Genomic DNA, 12,088 nt, shown 5'->3' on the forward strand with positions numbered 1-12,088 from the left:
GTTACCATGTTTCCTTTCTATGGGCAGAGAGAGAGCAATGGCTCATTTTTCCAAGTTAGCGCTTGACGGGAATCAAACCTGTTCTCATACATTTTACATTTTCATTCCTCATGATCTTACCCAGTGACTCATGTTTTTCATAGCCAAATCATAAAAGGAGAATCAGTCAAATTAACAAGTTATGAAAATACTGCACAACCACACAAATAATGACTCAATTCATCAAAAAGGGCTACCCCAACTCAGTCAATAAGTCAACTAATCTTTCATTATGGTCGTACTATACTTGATTGAGACTGTTTAGTTAGTTACTTTTTGAATGATGATGCAGGAATTTTTCCTAGAAAGTGATTAGCATGTCTCTTGCATCACAGGAATATTCTGAATATAATCATATTGTACCTCAGTAGCTAGAGTGGTTGGGGAATGATAGGTGACTTTGCTCATGTCCTGAGTTCTTTTGTACTTTGTATGATGAAATGTATGTTGCCATTAGACTAATGACAGAGTTACCTGGCCTTTTTTTCCATAAGGGATCGGGGACTGTTTCCCGTTCAGAGAATGGATCATTCTTGCATGCATGGGGATTCCCTTGGTGACAATCTGAGGAAAAAACAGAATAGGTCAAATTTTAAAACTGATAGGTATTATCACTTGAGGGAAACAATTCAGTTCTGCATAATGTCATACTTTGCATTAACAAAGTTTTCAGTCACAAATCACAATCTGTAGAGGTTATATTGGGAAAAGTGGGTATCATGTCCTTAGACTATGTCCGTGGACATAGTCCATTTCCTCTCCCAGTATAGCTGCCCTTGAACGTTTATTTGACGGGCTAGCAAAGCAAGCCCCGTCCTGTCATGCTGAAAAGTCATGCAAGTGTAAAACAAGCGTCTGACGCAGAGAGTTCCCAGGCGTGCATAACATGCTCGGTGCAGCAAATGTGGACCAACAAAAAAGATGGTAATTGCTGACCTCAGACGCCGGAATAAAACATCTGAGCGAACAGAAGGCAAAGAGGGCAGGGTGGATGGATTCCCTGGGGCACGGGCACACATTTAATATTTCATCATTAGGAAATCCAGCTAAACAAAAATTGAAAGATTTCCATCTGCTTGCTTCCACTTTGGTCTCTGGTGTGCTGCTTGAGACCATGGGCAGGTTTAGTGGAGGGTGTAGACAGGTATATGTTGTACACCCAACTTAGTGTTTAGAGTATACCCACCTATCAGACTAATTATCAGTTAAATATACTGTATAGGATGATAATGAAGGGTCATCATGCCCACCCTCCCCCTTTTAGCGGTATTGTCCTAACCCTCACCTTATCACCACACCACTGGCAGAACCGGGAGCATAAAGCAGCTGACATACCTTTTCTTCCATCCCCACTTGCTTCAGAGCCTGCCGGCCCCTGTGGGACAGGGCGAGGTTGATGCTCCTTCCTCTCACGATTTTGGCCTGACGGATATCTGACCAAAATCAGACACAATGTTCAAATCTAAACTCTTCATTGAAAGGGCAATATTTCTTCCCACCTGTTTACATGTGTGTATTGTTCTGAATTATTGTTCTCCTGGGATTTCAACATGCGTACCCCCTTCTTCTCAGCTTCTGTAGCGATATAAATCTACATGGAGACAGTGTTGCTTACTTGCAAAAACTTTCAAGACAGCTTTGAATATTACCTTCGCGAGATTCAAAGACTTCCACTTCAAAACCTCTTTTGGCAAAGTAGCAGGCATTCAATGCACCAACCTAAAGGGTGAATGAATGAGTGCAATGCTGTAAATAATATCTTTCCAGAATCAGGTCTGTATTACACCACACCAAGCATCAATATCTTACAAACTACACAACAATACTAGATAGCCTGTGCAAGCCTGTGAATGTGTTTTATTCATTACTGCCAAACACTCTTTTGCATTTCATTTAAAAGCAAATAGACTGATTTGAATTTAAAAAAGTGTTTTTCCCATGCTGGGAAATTAATGACTAGTAGCACTGTCCTCTGAAAAAGACTGTCCTGTCTACAAATGCAGTCAGGAGATCAAGATACAGGACAAATAAAAAAAAATCACACTTTCACTTCCTTCTTACCAGACCACCTCCCACCACAGCCACTACTTTTCTGTTAGTTGGTCTGCCGGTTGTGTCCTCCATTGTGCTGTCCCTGGCAGGCTGTCCAAATCACTGGCCGTCGGTGTCACAGTGATTTAGAAAAGCTGGGGTTTTTTTCTTCATGGTGGAAGCTAACAGGTGAAGATTTGAAGGAGGAGGAGCAAAGTGGTTCATACAAATTTCCCAAACCTGTTCTCTTTTCAGTGCAAACAAAACTGAGAGATAACCGAGGAATTTCCGAACAAAACAGCGTGACAACCCCGCTACCTCGTCGTGTGTGTGTGTGTGTGTGTGTGTGTGTGTGTGTGAGAGAGAGAGAATTTCGATGGCCTAAACGAGTTAATTATTGTTCTTAACAATTCCATGCACAAACAAGTCACTCACTGTTACTCAGTGCCGTGCTACAACAACAGTAGTGTAACGAATAACTTTTTCAATTTAAGTTATACGTTTCCAGTGACCAGTCAAAAAGGCGTCAGTTTTGTTAACACCCTATCAAGTTGAATTATCCAAAACTATATCCCATCTCCATCCCTCGGTACATTTTGGTGATAATTAGCTGTCATTCTGTCACATTAAGATAGCTTAACTTAGATGAGAAATAGCAGAAGTATTTAGCTTCTCTAAGTGGAAGTAGGCTACTCCCTGATTTTTAATGACAGGGGCGTGCCAATATGAGAGCAAACGTTTAACAGAAAAGTAATGTAACGAGTAGTGTATCAAATTACTGCTCTCGGGGAGTAATGTGAGTACCCAACACAAGTAATGCGTGGTCACCTCGGCTACTCAAACTCTGTCTCCATCTGGTGGCCATGTAATGACATTAATTGCAGCGGACACACACACGCACATACACGCGCACACACACGGATTCGCGACGCTGAACGTCAATTGAAATCTACACGCAGGCCAGCTAGTCGATTTCAGAACCGATAACACAACGCATTTTCTTCATAAATAAAAATTAGCTCGTGCTAGTGCATATTAACTCTCAATATTGGGGTAACTGATTCGTTTTGTGTGATCAAGTATATTAATCGCTGAATTAATTATAGAATGAATGCCATGTTGGTTTATGGCGTGTTCTGTCTTCGACTATATTTGTCTGTTCCAACATGGCGCAGTAAAAGCCGAGGTTTGTTTTTCATGGGTCCGAAGTATGTTTCAGTGCACTAACCGATCAGCCCAGTTTACGAGATATCTCAAGTCAGCAGGGAGCATTTTCTACATTAAACAAGATTTTAGGTAAGTGTTGTCAGGCAAATCTCCTAATGTTTTGTAAATTCTTCATTTAATTATTTTCATACTTATTAGCAAGCTCGCTAGCTACTGAACTAACATTAGCCGCTTGACCCGTAAAAGCCGGTTTGTTAATCTAAGCTCACTAGCTAAACTGTTAGCTTTGCTGCTACATAGGGATACAAAGCCCTGTCTAATATCATCTAACAAGTGCGCAACCCTTTCATAATTATGTGAATACCGTTTAGCTACAGCGGGGAATGAAACATAATCACAGGAGTAGATTGCACAGGCCAACCGACTGTAATTTGGATCATGGCTCACTTTCTTGTATCTGGTGTGCGTTGCTAGCTAGCCGAGTAGCTAGCTAACGCTAATTTCCCTTCTGTTCGTAGGATTATTTATGTCATTTGCGGGTAATGATAGTTTATCTCTGCTTTACTTTATGCAAGTCGATAGTAACTAACGTTAGTCGCGGACGCAGCTTGCTAACAGTTAGCTGAAAATTAAAAAAGGTTAGCCTAGCTGTTACAGCTAATGTTCATAACGTTAACTGTTGCGTGGGCGTTATTGCCTAACGTTATAGCTAGATCTTGAAATTAGTTAATTGGTTATTTGTGAGCAGCTGTTTAAAAGGATGCGAGTTCGCAGAGCTAAATATAATATTTTTTGTCATATTCCTGCAAAGGTGAACAATAAACAATGGCATTAGCCCTGATCCAGGACCCTACGACCATAGATTACCAAAGGGTGCTGTATCAGGGCTACAGTGGCATGTGAGTTAGCCTAACAGCAATTGCTCTCATAGTGATTTGTTGCCAGGTGTATGGCCTTGGTCCAGAGTTTGGCTGAATGTCCTGTTGACTGAATTGTGGCATCTGCTCAGCCCCTGAAGGACAGTCTGTAAACCTCAGTGAGGGCTCTGCCATGAGTTGGGGCCTAAAGTTGGTATTGGTGTATGTATCTGTATGTGTCAGTCTGTCTGTTAGATTCATAGAAATTGTAAGAAAAAAAAAAAAAAATCACCTATAACTTTTGTCCTCAACGCATGCTGCACCCTTCCAAAAAGCAACATCACTTTGGCCAACTTTTAAGAGTTGCCCTCAATGCTAAAATGTACTTAGGCCCACGTCTAGGCTGAAGTCAAGACAGAATATGAACAGGGCAGGACAGACATCCTTGGCTATCCATCCTACAACAGGTGGTCATCACGGCTTTAAATTCATATTTGACCCCCTCCGCTGCAGGCTCGTGTCATCCTTGCCCCTCAGAATGACCGACCCGGCTGTGAAGAGGGTGGTGAGTGACATAATTCGCTCTCCCGAGGACAAGCGGGTTTACAGGGGCCTGGAGTTTACCAATGGCCTGAGGGCCGTGCTCATCAGTGACCCAACAACAGACAAGTCCTCAGCAGCTTTGGACGTCCACATAGGTAAAGCTCTTTCATCACTGTCATCTCGACAGGTGAGGTAGCCATGCATTTCTCCATGTGATGGCTTCCCTCCTTACGGGGTTCCTTCTCATACAGGTCTGGAAAGTATGAAAAAACCAAGAAAAATATCTAGACAATTTCCCGGCTTTTCGGTTATAGAAAAATGTGAAATAATCTTAAGAAAATTTGGGAAAAGTGTGGGAGTTTGCTGATACACTGTCAATTGCTTGCCCCTGAGTGAGTGTGTAAGCCCCACCAAGCATCAGTATTATGATCAGATATGTAAAACTAAACTGATAAATCTGCAAGATCTAAAAGTATGGAGTTTTAAAAAGAAAAAGGAGGAATCTTGCTTTAACACTGATTATCACTTTCTTTTTCCTCAGCTATTCCTTTTATTATTAAAAGCACGCCTGTGTTTGCTTTCTCTCCCCATTTGTTTTGCTTTTGTTATCATTTCTGTGTACACTATGTATTACTCCCCACTGGCTATGTTAACATGCACAGAGTAACCTGGCTACTGGCCATACTCCGGTTAAGGTCTTAGCTGTTTACATGCACCTTTGACCTCCTGAGATTGAGTCTCCCTGTTGCCATGAATAAACCAGTTAACAGAATATTCCTGTCTACCTGTGGCGCCCCACCCACGGATACAACAGTCTACCAGCAAAACAAGTGTAATAAAGGTTTGGCTGCCAGCTAACCCCTCCCTGTTTGACTGGGCAATAGTACAGTACTTCTAATACAGGGGAAAGGAATTATGATCCCAATAGTAAATCCTGTTCGCCACCATGTTTTTTTGTTCACAATCAAAATGTACCCATACAGCTTGACCAGGTTTCTCGGAGTATGAACATAAACATAGACACTGTTAATGTTTCTTTGGTATGTTTTTTTTTTTTTTTTTCACTCTTAATTCTCACTAGCCAAGAGATAGTGGATCTTTTAATAAAACTCACTTTCAGCCTTCTCATCTTCCCAGCTGATCTGACAGACTCAGAAAAGTCTGAGCAAAACTAATGAGCACAGAGATGGCGCACATTTGACCCGATTTCTGCCGACCTCTTACTTGTATTCACAGGTTCATTGTCGGACCCAGCGAACATCTCGGGCCTGGCACACTTTTGCGAACACATGCTGTTCCTGGGAACCGAGAAGTACCCCAAGGAGAACGAATACAGCCAGTTCCTCAGCGAGCATGCAGGCAGCTCCAATGCCTTCACCAGCGGAGAGCACACCAATTACTACTTTGATGTGTCCCATGAGCACCTGCAAGGGGCACTGGATAGGTAATTTACCTGTTGATTTGGTTGGACTGGTTCTGCCCTGTATGGAAAGGGATTCGTCACACCCTCTGACCTCACATACCTGTCCTTATTAAGCAGGTTTGGTCGTAATTGCAGACTGAATATTACACTGTTTTTCTTATATTTATTTATTTATTGGTTGTGTCCATCTTGAGTCATTTGTGTCGACATTGGTATTCTCTTATGACTCACCCTCTGTTAGAATATACTTAACAGGTGTTAAGAGTTGGATTGGTTTGACCAAATTGAAGTCCCCATTGTGCTGTGTCATCCCATAAAGCACAACTATCTGTGCGTTCTGAATTGGCTAAGCAAAAAATATTTGGTGCAAGGTCCTCTTATATAGATGTGTAACTGTTGTGGCCATAATCACAGACAAGTTCTTAAAGGAAAAATCCACCCTACAATACTGGCTGCTGGCAGTGTACCAGTGCATTGTTTGGTGTATTTTTTATTTTATTATTTTATATGTGTCACGTCAAGATATTTCCAGCACAGGTCCAATGGAGTTCGATAGGAAAAAACTTTCAACAATCTAAAACCTCAACGTTAAACGTCAGGTTTTGGTGTCAGTCCCTGAAAATCAAAGAGCAAGGGCTTCTTTCTAGACTCACCATTTTGCACCGACTTTGAACAATCATACAGGGAGAGATCCATCATAGAATAGGAAGAGAGACCAATTTCTCCGCTGACAATAGCCTCATTAGAAACATAATGCAATGCAGCCACAAGACATATTGCATCTTGAGTAAGGGGTACAACTCGCATTTTCTCAACTGGGAAAAACTTGCTTTCCTGCTCTTACTATCACCATTGTTCTCTCCACCTTCTCATGAAACCCAGCTGAATCAATAAAGTTGACACCCATTTTCTGGGGGTTGATGAAAGTCATTCTGGGAAATGTAGGAAATCACTAACTGAAGTAGAAGTAGTCGAGGCAGGTTGAGGGAAAGTGGGTACAACAAAAAGCAACAAACTCTAAAATAACTCCTGGAATGCGTTGAACATCACAGATGAGGGTGGATTTTTCCTTTAAGGCCATGGTGATACAATGGAAACATTTTGAGCCAGCATTGTAGGACAGTTTTTCCAACAGGTTTGACCAAAAGCCATTTTTCATTTCTACTTATATAATGGGGGTCTCACTCCTACCAAAGGAGATTACACAATAACATCAGGAATTTAAGTATAAATGCTTCCGCGTATAAATTCTGCGTTGATGCTCTTTTCCTCTTAGGTGTATACCTTTGTCCAATTAAGACAGACGTCATATGTTCACCTAAGTGCTTGCGATGCTTCCCTTGGGCGTCCAGGTGTTAATCCACCGGAGCTGCCAGGGCATTATCTGTCCGTCTCCGGTTACCAGTCCCAGCCCCATTGGGCTTTCTTGTGTAACCGCTAGTGTAATTCTCACCCCCTCCCTGAAACCTCAGGCCTAGGTTGAGCCCGACGTCTTAAGCATCGCAGGCGGCTCTACTCACGTGCCAGCTGCGGTGGTTTGGGGGAGGCTGGCGGGGGGGGGGGGGTGTCAGAATTTAACCTGTTGGGATAAGCTTACCTACTTATAAATGAATGATGGTCCAGCGAGCACCTGTTTCTGTGTCACAGGCTAATTGTTCCCCCGTGCAGGTGAATTGTGAAGACCATCTGGACTGCAGGGAAAGGGAAGGACAGTGCAGAGGAATGTTGAAATATTGATGATGTTTCCTCTTTGAAAACACTAATGGAGAGCATTGTGTCAGAGGGGATCATCTGAGTCATAGCTGCCTCCAGAGGTCTTAACCATGCCCTTGCTGTATTAATCAGAGTGACTGTGTCTATATCACACTTTTCTTATGTATGTCCACTTAACACACTCCATGTCAGCCTTCTCTAAAATAACGGAGTTAGCCAGAAACTGGTTCTTTAGTGCTCCAAAAATAAAATGACTCCAAAAACTCATTCAGCATAATCCAAGTGTTCTGGAGCCAAACAATTTCACTGTGGACTCTAAAGCAACTCTCCGTCCTGGTCCTCGGGACCCAGAGTACTGCTGGTTTTCTATCATACCAGCGCGTTAATTGCAGTTAATGCATTCACCTGGCATCCCAGGTGTAAAATAATCCCTGATTAGATGGATGGATTGAGAACCACCGAAGAACCAATTCCTGGCCGCTTAAGTTGTAACTGCTGGAATGCACTGAACATCATAAATTGATGATATCTAACAGTATAGGAGTATTGGAGGAGGATGACTTTTTCCTTTTAAGAACAACAATTGTAGGCCTGGGTCTTGCCAGCGCCTCATAACATGATTAGATTACAGTCCCGAGGGTCTGTGACTGCATTACATGAAGGAGCTTTTTATTGGTTTAAAGAACCAGCTGCTGTGACAGAGGTATATTTTTAGTCAGACCCAATAAGGCTCTTAGACATGACACTATATACCAGCTGTTCAGTAAGTCTGTATTGCTGTAATAACAACATTAACTGACCTGGGGTATACCCTGAAAACAGCCTTCTGTATCCAGACATTTTAAACAATGTTGCTGAATGTCAAGTACCTTTTTGTATGTTTGTCTTTTCCTCATTTACATGGCAGTTGATCACACTTAGTACTCATGCAAATGGATTTGCATCTCTACTTGTGCCATGTCCATTTCTTTCTGTGTGTGCAAGCTGTCCTACACACCAGCAGGAACACTGGTGATATTTAGGCCATACAAAGTTAGAAACACTTTAACCAGTCTTTGGCTCAGAATAGCAAAGTAAGCAAGCAAACAAAGCCCAAAAATATTGAGTCACGCACCTATGAAGAAGTGTTATGATCATACACCTGAAACTAATTCTACATATTAAAGTATACTTGTTGACTTTTATGCCATGCTCTATGTCTCTGTAGGTTTGCCCAGTTCTTCCTGTGCCCACTGTTTGATGAGAGCTGTAAGGACCGGGAGGTGAACGCTGTGGACTCTGAGCATGAGAAGAACCTGATGAATGATGCTTGGAGGCTGTTTCAGTTGGAGAAGGCCACCGGCAACCCCAACCACCCCTTCAGCAAATTTGGAACAGGTAGAAGTCCCCAAGGGTTTTTACCAGACCTAACTTAACCAGTAAATTATCTTATTAATTTAGTCTTTTTGCTTATTATGTTGTCATGGTGGCATCTCTCTGTCTGTCCGTGTAGACTCGTTCTTGTGAACACAATAACTCAAGAACAGTGAACCATCATCATACTGATACCTCAGGTTCACTCTATAGAGTAGATTCTCTGATTTTAATTTTGGAGCACCTCGCTGCATAAATTTGCATATTAATGTGGCAAAACTGATTGTCTTGAAAGTACTATAACTCCTTAATGCTTTAAGTTCACATTAATACCACCCATGTGCTTTGTGAGGATAAGCATGTTGACATAGAAATATTTGCTAATTAATGCATCCAATTATCTGTATTAATGTCTCAATTAGCATAACTGCTTATGTTTAATATATCCTGGTGATTATGGTGGGACATTAAGCAGCTCAAGTGCCTCTTGTTTTATTTGGGTTTTGCTTACATTCAGTTTTCCTTTTGAAGACGGTGCACACTGTGGTCGTAAATACACAAAAGGGCATGCCCCAAAGCAATAATTAAATTACATATAAACACACAGACCCTCATTAAGTTTTTACTTGATACCACAGCTCCAATCTATTTCTTAACACCTTTTTTTTTTTTAAGTCTCTCCTAGCATTAACCCTTGAGTTTCACTCGAGCATGTAGGGAGCTTACTCTCCATTCCAGTAAATTCCCAGATTGATATGGACTTAGAGCAGCTCCCGGCCCAGAATAGCCAGCTGATGGCAGTCTTGAGTTATATAAGCTTTATACCAGCTAAGAATAGAAGAGGATCAGACAGGCCTGAAAGTCGTGCGCTCTTAAGAGACCGGAGACGGCTGTAGTCAGGACACATCCAACACCAAACTGTCGATTCATAGAAATGGGCAACAATATAATAATCTCCAGATGGTTGCTTTGGTCTGTTTCCTGCATCTCATTAAGTGGAAGGAATCAGCAACATTTGGCAACTGGCCTGCCACAGAAGAAGTGCTATATGTAGACTGCAGTTGTACTTAGGATAAGGCTCATCCACAGAGGGCAGGCGAGCGACCTGTCCAGGTATCTGGCAGGCTAGTGTCACTGTGAAATAATAAACTGATCAGAAATACGTTACCCAGCCTTGTCACTTATAAAGTCCTCAGATAGCAGGGCTGACAAGTACTCTGTTTGGTGCACTGGCTGGATTTGTAAAGGTCATGCCGACCTTATTCCATAGCTGCAGAAGAGGAAAGGCTGTTGTTCCATTCTCTGCATTCATCATTAACTCCCTGTTACCCATAAAGAACTGAATAATTTGCAAGATGTGGTTCATATTTGTTAATTTGACGTAACGTTTATTTGCTGATTTGTTTACCCACAGTCCCTACCATCATGGAAAAGTTATGGAATGTTTTAATAAAAATATAAAGGAACACTGTGTTCCTTGAGTTGATTTAAAAAACCTTAGTAGTTGAGCTGGGTTTTCTTCTGTTTGTTTTGTTTTTAGGTAACAAATTGACCCTTGAGACCAGACCGTCTAAAGATGGGATTGACATCCGCCAGGAGCTCCTGAAATTTCACTCCACATACTACTCCTCTAACCTCATGGGACTCTGTGTGTTGGGAAGAGGTGAGAGTTCACACACACAAAGAGTGGCAGGCTCGGAGTGTATGCCTGATGAAGACTAGTTGAGTCAAAGTAAAAACATTGCTGAATAAACCACAGAGGGAGCATGAATCCAGTTTGTGGGGAACTGTTTATTTTTGTTAGGAAAGCCCAATCCAATCAGGGTTTCATCTCTGCAGTCCTAAAAGGCCCGGTCCTCTTAGGTCACGGAAAAAATGACAAAGAAGTGCTGTCTATGACCCTTTCACTGTCTGTAAAGAGTGTCCATTAAAGGTAGCTAAATCCTTCAGTCATCTCCATTAACGGCACTCCAGAGACCTGCCCAGCCTCGTGCACTGTATCTTAGTCAGAGCTCATAGAGGAGCAGAGAATGCAAGTCATGTAAGCCTTAATACACACAGGCTGAAGCTTATTTACAACTGCAGCTTTTCAAGGTTTGATTCCACAGTATGTATTTAAAGGTGCTATATGTAGCATTTTTAAACATTGATACATCAATGTCAAATTGTGTTACCATGGTATAATTACCATAAACAAATGAGATCATGGTCTGATGATTTAGCCTCCATCGCTTGCCAGTCCTAGTGTTTCCCGAAATTAAGATCACATTTCAGAGGATGTAGCTACTTCCCCATGCCCCTCCCTGGAATCACTCTGTGTCTGTTTGTTTCCTCTTTGGCTTTACTGAAGAGGATAAACATGTTGCAACCAATATACAGTTGTGAGAAACTCTGAAAACTTTTAGTCCATTTGTGCTGGAAGTGCTTGCTGTTTTGTGCCATGAAGCAATCTCCCTTTGTGCCTTAAAACAATCCAACAAATTTCTCTCCAAATCCGACCTGGTGGCACACAATGTAAAATTCAGTGTAGAGGCCGGAAGAGGCTGCCAGTCTTTTCGGCGATAGTCTCGTCTGTTTCCGGTAATTACACTAATGTCTCAAAATGAATGTGGTGCTGATTTATTGATGTTAAGATGCTCCACGTAGCACCTTTGACACACATCTCCTCTGTAAACTTCAAGTTAATGATTTCTCAGCCCCCCCTTGTATTCTGTTGCACTTTGTCAGGCCACAGAGGAGCTACCTGCTGTCCTGTTGAATTTGGAATGTCACTTGTGTGTTCATTACCGGCTGAAATGGTGCATTTTGTAGCACCATGTCCTCCTCGGTGAAATGATAGGAGACACAGTTTGGCAGCTGTGCTTACAATAGCACTGTATCATGATTAATGGTTCTCACAGTAACACAGCTGTTGGTGCCCACCTCCAGTATATTTGCAACCGCTAGTGACCTTTATTGTGCA

The 12,088-nt window shown here is 42.0% G+C and overlaps 1 protein-coding gene across 2 annotated transcripts in view; it reads left to right on the forward strand.

Annotated features, from left to right (window-relative positions):
- Positions 1–3,261: 3,261 nt before the first annotated feature.
- The window catches only part of ide (insulin-degrading enzyme), a 32,402-nt gene continuing 23,575 nt past the window's right edge, over positions 3,262–12,088 (forward strand). For both annotated transcript variants that reach the window (XM_071522184.1, XM_071522185.1), the window contains exons 1-5: positions 3,262–3,366; positions 4,608–4,792; positions 5,874–6,081; positions 8,981–9,150; positions 10,667–10,789. In XM_071522184.1, coding sequence (XP_071378285.1) covers positions 3,281–3,366; positions 4,608–4,792; positions 5,874–6,081; positions 8,981–9,150; positions 10,667–10,789 — 772 coding nt within the window. In that variant the 5' untranslated portion in view covers positions 3,262–3,280. The remainder of the gene's footprint in view (positions 3,367–4,607; positions 4,793–5,873; positions 6,082–8,980; positions 9,151–10,666; positions 10,790–12,088) is intronic.

This window comes from Centroberyx affinis, unplaced genomic scaffold (assembly GCF_046629955.1).
Source record: "Centroberyx affinis isolate AG114_WGS23_722 - 3 ecotype Tasmania unplaced genomic scaffold, CSIRO-AGI_Caff_v1 ptg000965l_1, whole genome shotgun sequence".
Classification (NCBI taxonomy): domain Eukaryota; kingdom Metazoa; phylum Chordata; class Actinopteri; order Beryciformes; family Berycidae; genus Centroberyx; species Centroberyx affinis.